The 23,013-nt window shown below is 39.2% G+C and overlaps 1 protein-coding gene across 2 annotated transcripts in view; it reads right to left on the minus strand.

Moving 5' to 3' along the window:
- Positions 1 to 6,816: 6,816 nt before the first annotated feature.
- JMY (junction mediating and regulatory protein, p53 cofactor) overlaps positions 6,817 to 23,013 on the minus strand; it is a 70,763-nt gene continuing 54,566 nt past the window's right edge. Inside the window, exons 8-11 of one of the 2 annotated variants that reach the window (XM_061158098.1) lie at positions 21,229 to 21,324; positions 19,297 to 19,894; positions 17,971 to 18,281; positions 6,817 to 12,161 (exon numbers count right to left, since the gene is read on the minus strand). In XM_061158098.1, the coding sequence (XP_061014081.1) occupies positions 17,974 to 18,281; positions 19,297 to 19,894; positions 21,229 to 21,324 (1,002 nt within the window). In that variant the 3' untranslated portion in view covers positions 6,817 to 12,161; positions 17,971 to 17,973. The remainder of the gene's footprint in view (positions 12,162 to 17,970; positions 18,282 to 19,296; positions 19,895 to 21,228; positions 21,325 to 23,013) is intronic. The other variant, XM_061158099.1, reaches the window with a different exon arrangement.

Consider the following 23,013-nt stretch of genomic DNA (forward strand, 5'->3'; position numbering starts at 1 on the left):
GGAGGTAGGAGGGCTGTCTGAGACTTCCACCACGCTCCTCCTGTCACCTTGCCCTTCATCCCTACCTCTCAGAATTGGACAGTGACCCCCCAGTGATGCTGGCCGTCAGGCGCTGCGGGGCCCCCGGCGTCTCCCTGCACACCTTCAGGTCAGCTTCCTCCACCCACTGAGTTCATTTACCTTCCATCCATCTCTCGAACCCTGACTGACCTGCCCTGTCCGTAACTTTCTCCTCTCTTTACTGTCATGTGAGGGTTTAGGAGTATCAATAAACACATTTCAAGCCACCACATTTAACTAGAAGTATGTTGGCCTTCTTTATAATTTTGGATTATATTTTGATTCTTTAGGTTTGCCTTTCCACAGAAAGTCAGGAGATAGAAATTCTGACTTTTTCAGCTGCATCCAATTCTTTCTACAAGGAGTAAACATGAAGGTAAGGGTTTTGTTAATTTAAAATGTTACCTGTTATATAACATTTTGTGTCATGTAAGTGAAATTATGTTCTTTGGAAGAAGGAAATGTGTGTGGTTATGGCTGCCTTCTCAGATTATCCAGGAGCATCTGTTCTACTCTCAGATGTCCTTGCTTCTAAACTACTCAAATCTTTGTAGTTCTTTGTGAAGGATTTTTGTATCAGATCTTCCAAATAATAATAGCTAACATTCATATATGTCAGGCATTCTTCTATGCACGCATTTAACGCGTACAACAACCATATGAAGTTCATATCATTATTGTCTCTATTTTGGAGATGAACAAACTGAAGCACAGAATGTAATTTATCCAGATTCACACATCTAGCAAGTATATCAAGAATCCTTGCTCTTAACCACTGTACTATGCTCTGTTGCGAAATCTTTTTCTTCTTTTTGATGAAGTTTCAAAAGATTTTTCCCATCTACTTCCCCAGAGGAAATTTACAATACTAAAATACCTAGAGACAGTTTATCTTTTTATTATTATCATTTTTTTACCTAGAGACAGTTTAAAACACCACACACACACCAATTAAAGGAAAAGCCAATTAAAAGAAGCTGTGTAGATAAGAAGTCTGAGATGAACTGGTTTTTCCATTGGAATACTAAATTTGGCTCTGATTTCCTGTCAACTAATGGAAAAAAGTGAAATGTTAGATTATATGGTTCTCATTGTTTTGTAGAGCAAGCATGCAAATTATTTTGCAGAGAGAAGTTTTTGGCAACCGAATTCTAAAAGCAATTTCTAGAATTCTAATAAAAGAACACTATGCTAGGGTTTTTTAAAAAACCTTTTTTATTGGAAATGTAATACATAATCAGAAAAATACAAAACAAATGTACAGCTTATTGAATTGTTATAAAACGAACCCCACCTCACCACTGCCCTGGGAAAAAATAAAAGCTTAGCCCCCAGAAGCTCTCTGTGCTCCTTCCTAGTCATCAAGCTCTCCTCTCCCCCAAATGCACAGCGATCACGACTTTTGTGCCAATCGCCATTGTTTTACCACCTAAATAATATCCTAGACACTGTGGTTTTGCTTATTTTTAAAAAACTTTTGATTGGAATCATATACTAGATAGTGTTGCTTTTTGCTCAACTTTTTGTCAGTGAGATTCGTCCAAACTGTTTCGTGAAGCTATCTTCATTTTTACCCTATAGTACTCCATTGTATGACCATGCTACATTTTAGGGGTGTATCAGAGTTCGTCCATTCATCAGCTGATGAACATTTGGGTTATGGGTTCTTGGCTATTAGGAACAATGCTTCTATAAACATTCTTGCATGTGTCTCTTGATTCAAAGATACACACATTTCAACTGGGTCAAAGAGGGACCATCTTTTCCTTACGTCCCTTCACATCATGTTCCTTCTATATGTGTCTATGTCTTAATCTCCCCACTTCATAAAGATACCTGTCACAGTAGAATAAGGCCCACCTTAAATACCTTATTTTTAAGATCTCCAAAAATGGACACATACTGTGAATCAGGACATGTGAATTTTGAGGGACATAAAGAAGTTGGCCTTACTAAAACAAGAGACATTCTAGGAAAAGGAGAGTTTGGGCATAGGCCCCAAGGTAATGAATAGTGATACACAATGCTGGGGCTGAGTAAGTCACGAGGCTGGTAGGAAGGACCAAGTCACATTCGGGCTTGTGTCCACAGGAACGAGAGCTGAGGTTTTAGTCCAAGTCCAATGGAAGGAGCTGGAGGGTTTTATCCAGTGGAGACACATGTCCTCAGCACTTCTGGGTGGAGAACAAGTTGGAAGGAGACAGTGGCAGTGAAAGAGCAGGTAAGAGACTAGTGAAGCAGCCTGCTTGAGATAGGGGTGCGGTCTGGACCAGTAGGGGTGAGGGACAGAGAACGTAGGGGGTGAATGCCAGAGTCAGGGTGGCCAGGACTTGCTGGGTAAGGAGGCTGAAGGTGAGAAGGGCAGGGAGAGTACCTACAGGTTCTGGATCGCAGAACTGGATGAACTGTTTAAAAAAGGGTAAAACTGGGAAGAGTCGCGCATGGCGGATCCTGTCCGTGACGCCAGTTGTCTTGCTGTATCTCGTGCAGTGTTCTCTGAACCCAGGGGAGGCAAGGCGCAAGCCAAGAGGCTGCAGGAAGACTCAAGGAGCCGGGGGAACTGCGGAGGTGTTTCTTCTCTCCCGGCTGGCACAGCAGCCACGGCGGCAGGCTCGCGCTCCTCCCTCCTCTCGTGGCTGAGCCGGCGGACACAGCCGTGAGCAGCAGGAATGCACTGCTCTTTAGGTGAGCTCGTACGGGCATTCGGCACAGAGCGGCCACGATGAAGGGAGCCCTGTGACACACACGCGCAGTGCTGTGTGTGATCTCAGCTGTTACATGATCACTGTTTACAGAATGTGGGGCAAGACCGAGAGGCTGCAGGGCAAGAAAGCATGCCCATGCCACCTTGGCTAATTTGCTCTTTCCCTACAAGTTGGGTCCAGGTTTTAACAGAGTGGGGACCACAGGAACCATTTTAGACATGTTATATTTGAAATGTCTGAAGCATCCAAATCAAGAGATCACTGGGCAGTTGAATACACACAGATCTAGTATTCTGAGAGGAGATGTGGTGGTGGTCATGGTTTAGTCCCTGGTCGTGTCCGACTCTTGCAACCCTCTGGACTGAAGCCCACCAGGCTCCTGTCTGTGGGATTTCCCAGGCAAGAATACTAAAGTGGGTTGCCATTCCCTTCTATAGGGGATCTTCCCAACCCAAGGATCAAACACATATCTCCTGCATTGCAGGTGCATTCTTTACAGCTGAGCAGCCAGGGAAGCCCAAGAAGAGGTATATAGGACAGACAAAATTGGGAATCATTGACACAAATGTCATTTAGAACCATAAGGAAAGGTGAGAGTAAGAAGACAGAGAAAGAACTAAGACAATGAAGAAAGTCTAGCAATACTTACTTATTGCTTCATCTCAACCATCTGTGAATACCAAAGCATAAAACCATTGTGTTTATATATGGTGCAGTGAAAGCACTGCTGGAGTTGGGAAGATAATACGCTAGGTGTTACCTTCTGATGATTCACCTTAATGTAATACCAAAGCTTAGATAATATTTGAAATTCATAATTGAAATGGAAAAACCTTTGAGCAAGTGCTAGGTCACAGTGAAATTATTGTTGCATCTTCTTATGGCTATTGGAAGAATTAAGCTTCTGCTTCAAAAACCTGGCACCAATCCACCCACTAGTGGGGGCAGGCCATCCTATTTTTGAAAAGAAATGGGTCACAAAGTGGCCTATAGGTGAGACCAAAAAGTTTTTAAATTGAGATTTGAGCCACTGGAACTCTTCAACATTCACTTAAAGAAGGTTCCAGAGCTTTGGGTCTTTAAAGCATGAAAATAATGATCTTAGCCTAAAACATTTATGGCCTGTTGTTGCCAACTGGACTGCTTCCAGTAGAACCATCGTGTGGCTTTTGCATAATGTAATTTTGAATATGACTGTTATCGCAAAATGCCCATGTTGGGCTACTTTCCCTCATCTTACTCCTCCCCCAAGTCTATAATGTTAATTTATTATTCTAGCTTAAATATATACTTACACACTATAGAATATCTGCAAAAAAAATTCAGAGTAGGGCTTTTATTCTAAATCTTTCATAAGAAGTTTTAGGAATAACTGTATGATTGATTCCTGCTTGACTTCATTTTCTTTCCATTGGAAAATGGTTACAAACAATGTAAGATTTCTTTGTAGTTTGCAAAGTTATCATCTTCAATTACACAGAACATCCATTGGTGGAGGAAGTTCAATGCCCTTGGTGATAAATAACTTTTTAATTGTCCTTGATAATAAACTATTCTGACAGAAATTGGGCAGTAGGTTTAACTGCTTAAGGCTTTTCCTCAAAAACCAGTACTGTAGACTTGCAATGACTTGATAGAAGAACTTTAAAATATTATTTCAATATAAAAGGGCTCCAGATGACCATATAGATAGACCAAGACATTTTACTCAGGATTGAAACAACTCCAACTGGCTGCAGTCACCAGGAATTTTCTAGCTGTAGCAGCACATGAAGACAGGTAAGTGGCTGAGGCTGAGTCAGCACCAAAGCGTCTACAGCTTGGAGACCTCATGTGAAGTGAGACATACAGCGGTCTGGGAGTTTTATATGTGACCACGTGTGTGTCCCCAGGATACTCCTCATGGGAACTACATGCCAGGTAACAAAGTTCCTAAGTCCACACAGCATATTAGCCCTGTGTTGTGCTCAAAGCACTTCAAAGGGATCTGCTCTATAACTCATTTATGTCTTAAAATAAGTTGCCTCTCAAGAGGTTTGAACATAATGGTTTTTTCTGGACTGACTTTATTCAAGTCACATCTTGATGCCTTTGATACCCTGTTTTTATCCTTGAAAATTTTTAGTGATCAAGAGTTTCTCTAGCGCATCTTGACACAGGGAGACTCAGACCTGGTTTTAGCCTAAAATGAGGTACTCCTTCTCAGACAGTGTGAATTGAATCCTGAGCACACGCGTACCTAAAGGGTTAGGGTGGAGAGGCAGTTGAAGATGCTGTGGGGAGTAACTGGGGTGGGGGGTGGGGGTGGCGGGGTTGAAGGAAAGCTCCCTGACACTTAGTAGTTGTCACCCCAGACAATACCTAAATCCCTTTCTCATGCCTCAAATGACTTGTGAAGATTAGATTCTGTAATTCTTCCTTTTGCATCTTTGCTTTCCAAAAGAACATTTTAGACATGTGTGCAGGTGGAAAGGCATGAGCTGAGAATAAAAATGTAGATACTAGGGGCAGGCTTAGGAGACCTACAGAAAACCTTGCGGCATTGGTACATGATTTCCTTAACCAGCATGGAGGCAGTAAGCAAGGCCTGGCCATTGGAATGACAGGGTGGAGGATGCTTAATGGCCTGAGTGTACCTGATGATGATGAAGTTCTCCATACCAACAGGAAGAACAGGTGGAAGAGGCAGGAATGAGGGAGAGGAGGAAGTGACCATGACTAGAGATGGGCCTGTCTGAACTCTAGAAGAATGAGGGGCATCAGTCATCTGTTAGAGGTTAAGAAGTTGACAAATAGCGGAGTTTGGAGAATGATGAGAGTGTAAAACTAGTGAGCTCTTGTGAACAAGCAAGATTATTAGTTAAGAGATCAGGAGAAGATGTTAGCAGTGAGGAAGAGCTAAGTTCCTGGTGAGCAGCCAAGTTGTGTGTGTCTATGGAAAGAGTATCCACTTGGCAGAAGGACAGAGTGTTTGGGAAACATGATTAAACTTCAGTAACTGTCAGAATGTGATGGAATGTTGGTGGTTTTGTATCAAAGAATTTTAAACCTCTTCCACACAGCTTCCTGCAGCAAAGAATTAATGAAGTTTCAACCAGTTTATAGAACTCAGCAAGGTCAGGATGAACGACGGCATCACAAAGGACTAAGGAATTCTACAGGGCCTAGACTTCCAGGAGAGGTTTCCACCTGTCCAGGTAGGTCACTGGGTTAAGCCCATTCCAAACCAGCCGCAGCATGATTTTCACAAGGGTGGGCTGCCATATACTGTGTTGAGACTTGAATTAAGTCCATTCATTTTGAGGCTGAATGTGATATTCTGTCATTTTGGCTGAAGCACTTCTATTAACTGCATTCTCTAAACTCTCGCAGAAAAACCATCTAGTAATCAAAGCCCTCTATTTCGTATACATTTATGGAGGGAATACAAAGGAGTGAGGTCCTTCCTTGGGAGAAATGGCTCCCTTAACCCTAGAGATCAGAAAAAGTGCCATTTCCTACTTGGCCCATCATTTTATAAATGAGGGCTTGGGGAAGGGAGACGGGAAGAAAAAAAGGATGTAATACAAGAATGTGGATCTTCTCAAGCAGAGATGAGCCCTGATTAAAAAAACAAACAAAAAACAGCCACCTACAAGAACTCAGTTATCTAAGGAGATGAGCCTGCCTTGAGCTGTGTGGGGTTCAGAGAGGGACTGGAGCCCTTACTCAGGCCCTGGGTGGAATCTGGGACCTAAGCCCGTTAATGAAGGACCATTCAGACCATTTAGACAGCATCAGCTCAGGGAACCTACCGGGCTCTAGTTAAGAGTCCTGTTACTGAATGTGAAGACAACAATCTCCCCCAATTTAGATGATCACAAACTGACTGCTAAAAACATTTCTAAACTGTATTTTGTCACAAACAGAGGTCAGGAAGAGGCAGAGGTTCAGAGGTGGAGAGTTTGAACCCAGCTCATCATGTAAAAACAAATGCAGAGCTTGCTCTTTCTTACTAGAAAGGAAGTGACATTATATACCACCATTGTGATTTTAAACAAACAAAATGAGCTTAACTCAATAAATATCTTTTATTAAAGAAAAAAAGAATATTGTTAAGCACCAAAACTGTATGTTACGTTGCATGTACAAGAAGAGAAAGGTGATTGCAATACTTGGTGTACAAGTACTTAACTCTGAAGTCATGAGTGTAAAAAACATGAAATACAAAGCGATACAGTCATTACAACGCAGAAAGTTGCACTAAAGAGCAAAAGGCAACAGTCAGAACATCACCGGCGATCTCATAGTATTGCTCTAAATGCTTAGTTTTTTCCCTCTGTACGTTGAACTTTAGAATGTTAGCTGAGCACATTTAAGTCCTGTAAATCTGCAAGAGCTGCCGTTTACAATACACTTTGTACAGTGTCCATTTTAGTGTAATGGTGTTAAAGCCGTCCTGAAAAGCCAAGCACAACGTGCTAGTGTTTTGCCTCTACATTATAATATTGCACAAAGCTAGTAAGTCGTGAACTGGTTTGCCATTAAAATTTTCCTTTAACCGGAATGGCTAAAAGACATGTCAGTTTCATTAGCCCTAATGGGCTTTTATTCATGCAAAAGGATCGGTAGCCTTCAGTTCTTCATAAATTATATATTATGGTTTCACACTTGGCAAGACATACAGTACAATAAGAAATTCAATGGCGCAGTGGGGATCCTGTCCAAGTTGAGGAAGTCGGAAGTCACTTGCATGGGTTGTACTGTCTACCCTTCTTTGGTCACAAATGAAGGGAAAATGTCATCTTGTGATTATGGAGAATTCTTACAACCAATATAATTAGTATTGGGAAAAGCTAGAATAACTTGTTGATAGATAACCATAGAACATGCAGGTTTAAAAAACAAAACTTCCCTTCTTAAAATTGAACTCTTTAACCAACACCCATACCTTTTCTATACATCTCAAATCACTTTCCAGACTTTCCTGAACTCACCAACTGGAGCCTCTCTCAGTCACACCCGACCAGAAAACTCCAAACTTTCTCCTTACCCTCAAAACAAGACTGCTTTAAGATTCAGTATAACATTGATAATATATTTAATGTATCAGCCTCAGAGGTATTTTATGTACATGCACCTTACAGTGGTGTAATTCATGTGTTTGGAGAAGGGGAGAGACACTTATGAATTTGGAATTCAATCAATTAAATCCCTCCACTATCAAGCTGTACATTTACTGTGGGTAAAACAAAAAATTTTAGAGTGAACCTATCTCTAAAATAATTCAATGAACAAACATTAAACACACACACACTCTCTCACAATCCAGACTCCCTCTCTCGCCTTTTAAAAAATCCTTTGTTTACATAGATGATAGTTTAGGCAGCAATATAAACTCATTTTGTAGGAAAAACTTTTAAATTAGACTATATTTATAGGATAAAAAATACCATTGCCTTACTTTACAAAGCAATTAAGCAGAGACTCTTTTTATGTGCTTTAAATAAAGAGCACTTTGCAGCAAAGTTCAGAAATCACTACTGAATTGTTCAGTAGCACTAAATGAATGCAACACGCTCCACAGTAAGGTGCTTCTGCTTTCTTCCATCTAAAACCAATCTTCCATCTAAAACCGTCTTCTATCTAAAACCAATCTTGTGATCAACTCTCTAACACTAAGCATTGTTCTATGCTAACCAATAAATGGGAAATAAAATCTGTTTAAAATGCACATTTAACTTTATATTATTTAAATTCAGTGCAAGAATTAGGTAAGACTTGTTTGGGTTTCTGCTTTCACTATCAAATGGATGTGTGATAACTGCATCTGCCTCAGTTTTTAAATGTTTTATAGCTGTTCAAAAGACTTTTTACAAATAATTTGGTATTATGTATATAAATTTCAACTCCCTGATAAGGCCTGTAACCCATAAGCACTTTACAGGTTGGTGTCTGATGTCACAGAGGTTTAAAAATAATTACAAAGGTTTAAAAAGAAAACCTTGTACTTAGTGAAAGAAAAGGCTTTTCTTATATACACAATGAATGCAATTTAAAAACAGTCTTAGGGAATGTATAAATTTAAATGTATTAATTGTATACTGGTCCCATTTCAAACAGAGAAGATGCTGCCCATTCATTTTTGTTCCACTGATATGAGAGTTTTAATTCTTAGTGTCTGCTATGGCCAAAGTATGCTTTTCAATCTAACACATTTTATGACAGAGAGAGGTCATGCCTAAGTTAACAAATACTGCTACATATTTCAGCTTTGTATAAACAAGGCTTCTTTTCCCTCCCTCATTATAGAGTAATAAATTTTCTGTGTTTCCATATAAGAAAAGCCCCCGTATTTTTCACTATGGAAATACTACTCCTGATCAACTGTTATAGCTGTGTATTTTATAGAAATGTCTCAGTTCTACAATGAAGAACTAAAGAATGATTGTTTTTGTGCTGCTCACAGACTCAGTAAGCCTGTAAAATATACATTAAGCAAGCAATTCTTTTAAAATTCTTCTTTAGCCAGGTATTTCTTCCACATACTGCTGCTACACTACAGTACCCTTAGGATTTTAAATCATTACGAATACCTTTTCTATACAGGCCTCGTTGATTATATGTACGTAATTTTAGTTGTATTAGTAAAAGAAATATTTAAAATTGATATTCAAGTGAGCAGTAACATTAACCTCCAAACAACTAAGTCACCGCCTACTTGTTTCCCTATTTTAAGTATGCTCAGTTGAGACTAGATTGGTTAACTTATAACTTATAAAGTTAACTTATATAACTTATAAGTTAACTTATAAGTTAACTTATAAATTGATTCAGTATAAGCGAGCAGCTATCTGGGGATTTTTGATATGGAAATGATGTATTAACAGTAATATAACTGTCAAATAAACCACATTAGTTGTATGGGCAAATCTGGAACTGGAAACATGATCATATATAAGCACCATCCTACCTAAATATATACAAATTTAATACTAAGGGCAGAGATGCTCATTTTTTTAGGGGCAAAGATAAAAAGGAAACCATACTTAAATTGATATAAATTTTTTGGGGCTCTGAAACTGATTTTTAATTAACATGAGGATTTATTTGGACAAACGGACTGCAGTTATCTGAAACTCTTATTATTTGTGAGAACTCCAAAGGTTGATGACCTACAGTAACATGTAATTTTGTGGAAGGAGGAACCTGAATCTGGAGGAGGGGAAGTAGATGTGTTGGGGAAAGCTGTTACAGAGAATGGTCACTGGGGGCTGCTAGTGAGGCTCTGCTTTAACCTTCTATCTTCAGGTGTGAGGACAAACTTCACAGAGTGCTGGGGTGGCGTGTGCTTACAGCCATGGACTCACTCCCAAAGGATTCACATGGATCTGAGCACCCTGCATCATTTGCTAGAAATTTATTACAACATGGCTCAGGAAAACAGGTTACAGGACCCTTTTAAAAGGGAGCACTGCCTCTTGATGGAACCCCAGCTGTAACACTAAGTGGGTAGTAATTCCCGCTAGACACATTAAAGTTCCAGTGCTTCTGTTGTTAATATGACACCAGATCCTTCTGTATTTTTTCTAAATGTTAATAAATGAAACAAATCCCCCCCCCCCAAAAAAACATGATATGAAAAACCAAAGGCAAAAAATTGATACATGATTTAAGATTTGCAAATGTGCTAAAAGAATTTTTTTTCAAATATATCAATCAAATCACTCATTAGGTTAAAAGGCATGTTTCAATGCATTGCTGAAAGTGTGTTACAAAAATCTATAACCCACCTCCACTGTAATCAGGAGACTGAGTGAACTATATTAATCTGTATTTCTAATATTCTCAGATAAGGTGTGAAAATGATGCTAGAATAAAGCCAATATATTGTGAAAATGCTCCTAGTCTCATCAATAAATATATTACCAACATTTAAACAGATTTTTTTTATATAACCTGTTAACAGAAAATTATCTCCATAATTATTTTAAAAGAAATAACATTTTCAAGTGACAAAGGTGTGAAAGTAATTTTTCTTCAGGATCACCAACGCAGATACGTTGGAGGACTTTTACTCCAGGACTGCTTTCTGGGTCTAGGCCAGAGAACTGCCTCAAAGTTCATTTTGGTACATCAGCCATTCATGTGCAGGTCAAGACCTGTCTTATCCAGAATCACACTTACAGAGTAGTGTAACCTGGGATCCAACATATCTACCTCCATTCAAGCCCCACAGCAGTCCTGCTGAGAATTCATGCTGGCTCCATGCATTCTTCAGGACTCCAGTACAGCAAAATCGGCACCTAGAGCTACATACACATGTTTAAAAACTTATTGACAATAACAAAGGCTGTCTCCCAAAATTCAACTCAAAGCATGTGAAGAGTGAAATGCCAGTCAAAGAGCCTTTTCTGCCTGTCTACTTTCTGCACATTTGTAGAGCATGTTTTTCTCCCACTGTGGAACATAAAAATAAAAACTTAAACGGTCTGTGTTAGAAGGACTTAAGATCTGCATCCCTACTATTGAATCCTGATTTTTGATTCTCAATAGGAAAGTCATGTTGAGTTACAGTAATCAAGCAATAGTTCAAACGAAAAGGCTAAAAATAATTTGAATTATTATCAAATTACAAAGTATTGCTTCTCATAAACAAAGCTGCACATAAAATTCAAACTATTATAAATTCACAATTATGAAGAGCTATTTAAAAGCATGGAAATTTTTACTTTGAAACTTTACAAACTGTTACATGTGTGGGCTTCTAAAAATATGCCATGTTAAATGTATCACGTTGTGGTAAACACATTTACAGGTGTATCTCCATGGTTATGTATCTTTTCAGATGTTGAACATCTTTATGAAAATCCCTTGGAGATGAATAATATGGGAGTTGTCAGTGCATTTCCATCTGATTCTTCCAATTCCTACCCTATAGCTATCATGATTAACTTCTTTTTCAGAGGGTCACACTATTTAAGCTGATACAGAACAAGCTCTGTATCTTGAGCAGGTGACTATTCAGTGCACTGAATGATGGACTTTAACGCAGTCTCAACACAGCTCACAGCAGATCTGTCAACCCAGTGTTTCTTCCAACTCATAGCGACCCCGAGCTTTACTGGCCACTATAAGGATATAAACGGGTGGACAGGTGGGGAAGGTGCTTAAAAACAGGAATCTTCAGAAGGCCGTTTCTTCGTTGCAGTCAGGAACATTGCACGTTTAAACTCATGTTAACCACCATCTACTGGAATGACTGGAAAAGTGGTAACTTGCCCGTTGTGCTTCCTTTTTCATACCACTGAGTCAATACATTTTGGATCTAAAAGAATCCAATCGTGGAACCAAATGTTTACAATTTTTCAAGAGCCAATGTTCAACTGTAGGTGTTTTTTCATTCTGTTGAGTTACCTGTGTACAGAGTAATACAGTATATTAAAAAGAATGGCTTACGAAAGACATTGTGTATTATGTTCCCCCATATCTTTGCAAAATCCAGTAGGAACAATGATGGGATTTTTTCTTTTAAATGGCCTTTTTATACCATTTGGCCATTATAAACAACCATTTATACCAGATGATGTATAGAAAACATCAAATAAAAGTGAAAAACAAAATAATAGATCTTAATCACTGTTAAAAGGTTGCATGTCAAGATTACTATAGTTAACACTGCTATAATATATAGGCAAGATGTTAAAAGGGTTCTTATCACAAGGAGAATATTTTTCTTTTTCTTTTAAGATGGAGGTTAGCTGAACTTGCTGTGGTAATCATTTCACAATATATGTAAATCAAACCATTATGCTGTTTAACTTATGCAGTGATGTATGCCAGTTACTCGCAATAAAGCTGGGGAAAAGAGTTTTCTTTAGACTGTATGTTAGGTTCACTTTCACTTTTCTTCCTTTTACTGTTTAATATTTTATGTCAAAACTTATACACAAAAAAGAACAATAAAATTTAAAATCTTTGCCTCCTAAACTGACAGTATAAATAAGAACTATCAAATGGCATCTTTAAGTACACCAGAGGGAATTTTCATAATGAGATTTAGAAGACAACGTTAGTATTGGTCTTTAAATGGATGCTTTTAGCAGGACTTTTTAAAATTCAATATAGTTGTGTTTGAGACTCATGCACTGATCCACAACACATGAGAAATATATATATGACATATTTGTCAGATAAAAGCTGATACGTTGCTTTTGAGCACTTGAAATGTGTCTAGTATGACTGAGAAACTGATTTTAATTTGGTTTAAATGAAAATCTTATATAAAATATTTTTCCATTAAGCAAAATTTGGTTGTTTTGGTAAGGCAATTTAATTTAACCGATGAATACTTGGCAACCAAACTGAGATGGTGCTATTATTAAAGATGTCATACTAAAAAAAAAAAAAAAAATCTAAACTACACTGTGGAATTTTATACTGAATATGTCATGTAAAATATTACTAAAATCAATTTCCCCCATCATCTTTAACTTTTTAAATCTGACTCACATATTTCTATTGGACAACACTACTATAGTTACTTCATAAGTTTAAGGGCCCTACAGGAAACAAAACAAATAATAAAAAATCTATTCAAATACATATATTTCCTTATGTTTAGAAATTCCTTTCAAGGACACTATTACCTATGACTAAATAGATCTAAGATGAGCTTTTACAGGTGGGTGAAGCTAAGCATGTCCAGGACCTTAAGTTTTTACTTAATGAAGTTTTAAGAAATTAGTTCTTCAAAAACAAGTACATAATTATATTATTTTAAATCTACAGGAAAGAAACCAATTAATAGGAAATACAAATTATTGCCTTTCAGCCACCTGTAGAAAAGTACCTAAACATTCAGAGCCTTTAAAAAGGACTAAGACCACCCACAGGCAGTATCACATGGCCCTTTATCAATGGCTGCTCAACTGGAAGGGATTACAACTGGTCTATAGTTCGCTTCTGGCGTAGGATACATTTAGTCTTCAGTTACGCGGCCACTGTTCCAGCTCATGCGTTTTCTGGCAGCATTTCACTGCTCCTCTTAACATTATACTATATATCAGTCATGAACAATCAGCCAAAACAGGAAGATTCTAGGCAATATTCAAAGGATTATTCACTATTGACAGAAATATAAGGTAAGGACCTAACAGAAGCAGAAGAGATTAAGAAATGGTTGCAAGAATACACAGAGTAACTATACAAAAAAACGGCTTAATGACCCGGATAACCATGATGGCATGATCACTCACCTAGAGCCAGACAACCTGGAGGTGAAGGCAAGTGGGTCTGAGGAAGCATTACTATGCACAAAGCTAGTGGAGGTGATGGAATTCCAGCTGAGCTATTTAAAATCCTAAAAGATGAAGTGCTGCATTCTCAATATGTCAGCAAATTTAGAAAGCTCAGCAGTGGCCACAGGGCTGGAAAACGTCAGTTTTCATTTCAATCCCAAAAGAAGAGCAGCACCAAAGAATGTTCAAACTATTGTACAACTGTGCTCATTTCACATGCTAGCCAGGTGTAATGCTCAAAATCCTTCAAGCCAGGCTTCAACAGTACAAGAACTTTCAGATGTATAAGTTGGATTGACAAAGGCAGAGAAACCAGAGATCAAATTGCCAACAAGCTAGACAGCCTATTAAGAAGTAGAGACATCACTTTGACGACAAAGGTCTGTACACCAAAGCTATGGTTTTTCCAGCAGTCGTAGAGATGTGAGAGTTGGCCCATAAAGAAGCCTGAGTGCTGTAGATCTGATGTTTTCTAACTGTGGTGTTGGAGGAGACTCTTAAGAGTCCCTTGGACTGCAAGATCCAACCAGTCAATCCTAAAGGAAATCAGTCCTGAATATTCATTGGAAGGACTGATCCTGAAGCTCCAATACTTTGGCCACCTGATGCAAAGAGCCGACTCACTGGGAAAGACCCTGATGCTGGGAAAGGACTGAAGGCAGAAGGAGATGGTGATGACAAGGATGAGAATGGTTATTAGGTTGGTGCAAAAGTAACTGCAATTCTGCACTGCTGAATCTTACCATTTGGTACTGGAATACATTTGTAAATGTGGTTATGTTATATATCATTTTAATGCACATTTCTCACTTTATGTTTTTTGCTAATGACTTATTACTTGTTGTTTTAAACTAGGGAAATGATGTTAGACAAAAGGCAAATTTGAGTGATTTTCTTATTCAAGTTCAAAATGGGTCATAAAGAAATGAAGACAACTCGCAACATCAACACCACCTTTGACCCAGGAACTGCTAACGAACGTACGGTGTAGAAGTACAGTTCCAGAAGTTTTACAGAGAGATCAAAGCTGATCCTCTTACAACTGCATGAGAAGTTGCTGAAGAACTCAACATTAACCATTTTATAAAGGTGAAATAGCTCAAGAAGTGGGTGCCTCATGAGCTGACCAAAAAAAAAAAAAAAAAAAAATCATTTTTAAGTATTATCTTCTCCTATTCTATATAACAACGAACCACTGCTCAACTGTATTGCGAGTGTAAAGAAAAGTGGATTTTATAGGACAACTGGTGACAACCAGCTCAGTGGTTACACTGACAGGATGCTCCAAAGCACTTTGCAAAGTCAAACTTGCACCAAAAAATGTATTTGGTGGTCTGCTGCCTGTTTGACCCACTACAGCTTTCTGAATCCCACTGAAACCGTTACATCTGAGAAGTATGCTCAGCAAATCGAAGAGGTATACTGAAAATGGCAATAACTGCAGCCAGCAACAGTCAAGAGAAAGGGCCAACTTCTTCTGCACGACAACACCTGACTACACATTGCACAACCAACGCTTCAGAAGTTAAATGGATTGGGCTACGAACCTTTGCCTCATCTGCCATATTCACCTAACCTCTCGCAGACCTACTACCACTTCTTCAAGCGTCTCAACAACTTTTTGCAGGGAAAAGGCTTCCATAACCAGCAGGAGGCAGAAAATGCTTTCCAAGAGTTCATCGAATCCCAAAGCAAGGATTTTTACACTTTAGGAATAAACAAACTTATTTCTCATTGCCAAAAATGTATTGATTGTAATGGTTCCTATTTTGATTAATAATGTGTCTAAGCCTAGTTATGATTTAAAATTTACAGTCCAAAACCACAATCATGTTTGCACCAGCCTAATAGAAAGCATCACTGACTCAATGGACATGAATCTGAGCAAATTCTGGGAGATAGTGGAGGATAGAGGAGCCTGGTGTGCTGCAGTCTATGGAGTCATAAAGAGTGGGGCATGACTTAAAAGCTGAACAACAAATTCATTATAGACATATTCTTAACACCTGATATAAGGTAATTAGCAGCCCAAAGCTGTAAAAACATCCAAGCCACTTGAATATGTGAAATGCGTGCTTATGTGAAGTTCTAGCTGTGGTATTATGTAATCGTGTGCCAACACAGTAGTTTCTGGATACGTTTAGCAGCTTACTGAGAGGCCACATGCGAAAGGGGACAAGGGAATGGGTAGCAAGCACTGTGACGTGGGACACAATCTGTAATCACCCAGTGTGGGGATGGTTCCCAATCAGGCACACCCGAGTCTCTAGACACTCTCACACAATGAGTGGACACGTTCACATTCCTCACGAAGCACAGTGCACATACGTACAAGCACAAAGAGCCTGAAATTACTTTGGGATCCAAAAACAGTACATGACTAATAACTAAGGCCCCCACACCTAACAGGGAAAAAGGATGCCACCAGTCCCAAGACTTGTGGCCAGAGCAGGACAGTGTGACTGTCGACGCTGGCTGGAACACACTCGGATCACACACGGCCACTTGCTAGTGTCTTCACGCCTCATCAGGCTGCTGATGGGGCAGCTGCTGGGGGGAGGGCCAGGGCTGAGCGCGGAAGCAGAGCCTTTTTCTGGCGGCGCAGAAGGACAAAACTGCTTTCAGTGATATTCTGACATATCCGAAACAGTATCTTCCAACGTCAATGTTTTTTTTAAAGAACTAATGACAGTTTCTGTTTTGGGGTGTTTTTTTTTTTTTTTGGAGTAACTTTTTAAAATCCAGATGCATGACTACATATGTATCAGTTCTACTCTGACAGGATCTTTGGGTGTGAAGGCCATGAATCTGCATTTTTAATAAGCTCTCTTGGAAATTCTTAGGATTTGGCCAAATCCTAAGGGATTCTTAAAATAACTGTGCTAAGGATAAGTTTCTCATTCCTCTGCCTCACCTACTTTCCCCTTTTTAGTGAAGACCATAGAAACATTCTATCAAGAGAACATAATGATCAATAGAACATACGTGCATATTTCATATTCGTACAAGCTTTTCAGCTATGGTCATACCAATTCAATACATGATTTGATTTATAACATGTGTTATCTTTGTGTGTGTGTGTACTCAGTCACTCAGTTGTATCCAACTCTGCGATCCTCTGTCCATGGATTTTTCCAGGCAAGAAGCACTGGAGCGGGTTGCCATTCCCTACTCCAGGAGACCTTTCTGACCCAGGGACGGAACCTGGGTCTCCTGCATTTCCTGCATGGCAGGTGGCTTCTTTGCCACTGTGCCACCTGGGAAGCCCCTGTGTTGTCTTTACCAATTCTATATATTTAGCATAATTTGTGCCAAGTAACTATACAAATTAGCTTATTAAAATGTATTGGGGAAAACTCTATTACCTTGGGAGAATACCAACACCCACAGGAGTAACTCAATAAGATATTCATACAATTTATATAGATAATGCAGTAATTATGCTAAGTCATAAATGATAAACTTTAAAGGCTTAGAAAGCTAAATAATTACACAATGCAATTAGATTCCTTTGTGGGAAACCAACAAAATATCAAGATTCAATATGCGTAACAGTCTGCAACTGACACATCTAAGTCAGAAAAAGCTTTTCCTATTTTTTTTCTGAAGCTAGAGTAAGACTATCACTATACTAGAGTAAGACTATCCTTTTTATTTGCATTATAGCTTATACTGAAGAAATGTTTAATGAGCAGGATATAAAAAAACACAGCATTTACAAAGCAACATCTTTGTAAAGCATTTTTTCTTGTTATGTTTCTGGAAACTACAGGCGTAAAGCCTAAAGTTTACAAATTTATGATCCAGGCTCTAACTGACCTATGTAATAAACAATGACCCTCAGATGCAATGAAATATGACAGACCTCATCATCCAATATAACAGCTGTATACTGAATGCTACTGAAGAAAAGTAAGGCCATTTACTTGTTAGTTTTCCCAGTCTGTGCAAGGCAAAGCCTCCTCTTCATCCTCTGATTCAGGGGATGCTTCTTTGATTCTTCTAAGAGCTTCATGGATGCTCCGTGTTAGAGGGTCTGTGTCAGGCAGAAGCGTGAAGGATTCTCTCAAGACTTCCTTCTGTACCTTCTTCAATTTTACCCCCTTTCTTATTTGTGCCAGGATGTTATTACTATCATCTTCATCAGGAAAAGGAGGCAGAGTTCGCTGTTCAACCTTTTTCAGATGGAAACTACCACGCTTCAAGGAAGCTAGCACCTCATCCATGGGTGAGCTCACTTTAGAAAATGGAAGAGAACAAAGTTAGTTAGGACTGTGCTTAAGAAGAGTGGGGAACTGTATAACCTTTAAGATTTCAGGACTGTGACAGCCCAGGAAGCTGAAAGCACATCAATAGAAGGGACCATTAAGCATGGACAGAACTTTGTCAGAACACAAGGGATACTAATTATGTTTGTTTTAAAAAAAAAGTTCCAAGGCTCAAATTCCATGTCAAGCATTACTAGTATTTCTATTGTTTCCTGTGTGAGAGAAGACAGCAGACTGGGAGCTGTGAGCCGGGATGATCTCTAGTAATATTACGGTTGAGACTCCTAAAGGGTTTCCATAATACAAAAATCCAATCTAAATTCAGACAGTGACTGGACTGCACATTTAATTAAAGAAACTTAAATTCTGGCTCATTATGGTGATTATTTTCTTTTTTTAAATAACTTTCACATATGATATTCTACTTGGGTTATGGTAAGAAATATCCTACAGGATGGTCTTTTAGATTAAAATTTAATACACAGATAAAATAGTCTCTCCATGAAAGTTAAAGCTCTTTAAGGGCCAAAATTATTCACTGTTTCAAAAACAGCTTTATGAAGGCATATCTGAAATGCCCTTTTCTTCTTTATACAACATGCCAGAGTCCTCAATAAATATGTAGCCAAATGTTACATGGATCTGCCAATGTTACTCTGACCAGCTTCCCTTTTATTTCTGAGACTTAAAATCAGATTCTAACATAAAAGGAGCCACCTAAAATATGTTACCAAAGAGACCAAGTCAAAAGATAAAATTTTAAAAACATGCCTAAGAGCTCAAGTAGGCCCACATTTATTTGTGTCTGCACCCATCTGCAAACATGGGTTGGTAACAATTCTGCCAAGGTGAGACCTTGAGAACCTGTTTGCTATCAAATAATGTTCAAAAATATAACGTTTAAAGCTTTGTAATGTCTGAGGAAAAAAACGGTCTTTAACTATATGCCTCAGTCAACAGATGAACTCAGTGTTTTTAACTCACCTCTCCTCCTCTGCAAGCCTTCAGCCGTCTTGCGGAGCTTCTTCCTGGCGCTGACGAGCTGGCTGCTGTCGAAGAGGTGTGCTGAGGGGGCGCTGGCTGACTTTGGGATCCTCTTCTCGCTCCCCTCCATCTGGGGCAGGCCTTTCTCCAGCGCCTCCGGGGCGCCGTCCTGACCGACGGGCAAAGGCGGCGGCGGCGGGGGCGGGGGCGGCGGGGGCGGCGGCGGAGGCGTGGGAGGCAGAGGGGGTGGGAGCGGCCCCGCGGCGACCGAGCCTGCTCTGCAGTCAACAGGGTTCAACAGTGGACGAGACACAGGGGGCGGCAGCTCGGCGGTGACGCCGCTGGGAAGTGATGAGGTGGCTTCAAGTTGTGCTGATGGAGGACCGTCAGGGGGGGTGAGGCTCCGGGCGTCCGCCGCCTGTGATGACCGGAGCGCGGCCCTTCCTCCGTCCAGGCCCCCCCCTTTCTCTTCGATCTGTAGCGCTGCTGGCGGGCCGTCACACTGGTCTTCACAGGACACGGGGCCCGCTGCACTTCTTCTTCTTGCCTGAGCCAGTCGCAATCGGGTTGATTTAAGTATGACCTGGCCTGGGTATCTCTAAGAAATCAGAAGTTAGTATAACTCGTTAGATTAGAATTTATGAACAAATGACTTTATTTTCTCCGTCTAATGCAAGGTGTTATTTTAGAGCTTTTGTGATTTTTCAGGGAAAAATATACAGAAAAACAAACATCACAATGTAATACCTTACAAAAAATTATCACCAAACTCTCTTATTTGCTTATCAAATCCTTATAAAAAGACCCTTAGTAATAAAAGTACTACTTTAAGTAGAAAAATATTAGCAGTGTAAAATTCAAAACAAATGATGTCAAACATATATATGCTATTTTATTGCTAAAAAACTATTCTTAGTTTCTTACATGTATTTTCCAAATGCTCAGACAAAAATTAAAACATTAATGTTTTTAAAATGGTTAAGTGGTATTTTTTTTAAAGCTCTGAAAACAATATATGCATTTTGCGATAAAATTCTGTAAAGCAATTATCCTTCAATACAAAAATAAAGAAAAATGACAAGAGAATCAACCTACTGAAAAAAAAAAAAGAAAATGATAAAATTTGTTAGAAGTACTAATAGAGCTGCAATCTTTTTACTAGGGTACAACATACCCATAATGCATTTGGTAAACAACATTTTCTTAATACAAGGCTCATTCCTCTGTTAAGGAGCCCATTCCCACCTTACTCTTTCACTTGCTCAAAAGCCTCCTTCTCCTGCAAGGAGATCCTTCAGAATAAAGAGGAGAAGCAAGGCTCTTGAGTAGCTGCTAAGAACTGAAACTACCGAGTTTAAGCACATTCCTAGGAAATGCTAGCTGCTAAGAACTGAAACTACCGAGTTTACGCACATTCCTAGGAAATGCTAGCTGCTAAGAACTGAAACTACCGAGTTTACGCACATTCCTAGGAAATGCTAGCTGCTAAGAACTGAAACTACCGAGTTTAAGCACATTCCCAGGAAATGCTTAGCTGCTGTAGTGTCACTGTCTGGAGTCATGGATTAGCTTGGCAAGAGACCTGCTAAGGCATTTCTCATGTATACTGATCATCTTCTAATTCTCCCACTGGTCAGATTATTACCACAGGCTGATGTGCACAGAATTAATAACAAGTTGATGCTTGAAATGGATGGTTAGTTACTAGCTAACTTTTATTAAACTGAAGAGGAATCCAGACTTCCCAAAGGCCCTGACTATTCCTCTTATACCACAGAAATGGTAAGCCAAGACTGCCATGATTGCAATTGTTTTCTAAATAACAAAAGGAAAATAAAATTTTTCTCATCAAAGAGATGTTACAGTAGGAGTATGTATGTAACTCGGTTTAAAAAGCAATGAATAATAATAAATTAACCACACTTTTACTACCTGTTTAAAATTTCGAAGTCTATCCAGTGTTTTCTGCCTTTCTTGGCTAACCCAGGCGCTTTTTCTTTCTTCTTCATCATGTAATTTATCTCTTTTCTGGTTAAAAAAAAATTAACAGTAATTCCATTATGATGTGTCCCACTGTATTTTATCATTAATAGAAAAAAAGGAGAGTTCTCTCAATATATATGCTGTATTACTCCAAAGAATGATATGTAAAGCAATGTTTTGTGGCATGAAACACTGTTAGCTTGAAATAGAAATGAAATTGTTTCACTTTCTGCATGTAGTACCAATTAAAAGATGTTTACTCTGCGAAGTAAAATAATATTTTCTCTGAACTGAAAAATATTTCATATTTGTGGTTCTAGCTTTAGCTGCTCTATTCTGCTAACTCAAATATTAATAGTTGATCTTAAAAATAAAAAATAACCACTTAGTAATTTAGATATTATATATAGGTTAGGCCTGGTGTTCTGCAGATCATGTCTACTATTACTGAACCTGTACCTCCTGCTACAAATCTGTGTCTTAGTATCTCATTTTTTTTTTTCCTTCCCATTCCCTAATCCCAAACTGGGAATACACTATCACCCACCTAATGTTGGTCAAGTTAAACATGAAGTCCTCTTCCTAGAGGAAAGGAAGTGGAACTCTTGGCAGGAGGTACTGCCTCACTACTGAAGGTCAGGTGACAGATCCGTGGTCCTCGTGGACGGGATGCACTGAAGAGTGCTACTATGGCAACCACTTCCCCAGAGGGATGCACTATCACACACAGCAGAGACCGCTTTTCTCTCTTGGGTAGATGGCTTCGATCCTTTGTATAGTAATCAGCCTCTGGACTCATGATCAGGGTGGGGCAAAGGTGAGTAAAGATGAACATTCTTCCATCTCTTCTTGTGGCAGGTCAAGAAGACCCTTTCCCTTTAGAGGGCTCTCACTGGGGGAGTTTGCAAAAGCCATTTGTTGGTAGGTTAAGTCAGGCAGTCCAGATTGCCACATATAATGCTTAAGGTTTCCAGATAGGAAAATTTGAAAAGATATGACTTGAGTTCATTAAAAGAAATAAAGATCGCATGCAGAGTCTCTCCTTTAGAGAGGAAAGCCCAGAATGGCTCAAGAACACAGTGAGGCAAGAACTTATTCCAACTCCTCAACCCTCTCTGTATTCAGTTCCATTTACAAAGCTGAGCCAGCAGAAGGAAGGAATGAAAAACTCTCACATGCACATGTGGTGACCACCTAGAATGGGAATGGGCATGTCCCTTCCCACACTGGGATACAGGCCACAGAATGCTTGGGGACAAAGGGTCTTCCAAGGTCTTGTCTCAGAGATGAATAGAGTTTTCTGTACTTAGAGGGTGCAATCTAACGAATACAGGGCTTAGTACTTGAGAAAAAAATTATCTAAAAGATACTCAGCATTTCAAACTGTGAATCTGCATCTCTAAACATAAACAAATAGTTGGAGTTTCAGAAATAGTTGAAATTCAGAAATAAAACTGGTCAATCATATTGCTGGTCTGTTAGTAGATATATCCAGAGTCAGATCTTACTATTATCTAAAAGACACCAAATGGAAAGTTTCAGACATGTTCAGGTATGAACTAATGGGTTTATATGGACTTTTCACAGAGCACAGTATTACTGCAACTGAAAACAACAGGCCTGGGTTGACTACCACCCCCTATTTCCACCCCTTGCTAGCTACTGGCAAGTCATTTAATGAAGATAACCTACCCTTTGGGCGGGGAGTGGTGTGTATTAATCACTCAGTCAACC

This window comes from Dama dama, chromosome 12, assembly GCF_033118175.1.
Source record: "Dama dama isolate Ldn47 chromosome 12, ASM3311817v1, whole genome shotgun sequence".
NCBI lineage: Eukaryota > Metazoa > Chordata > Mammalia > Artiodactyla > Cervidae > Dama > Dama dama.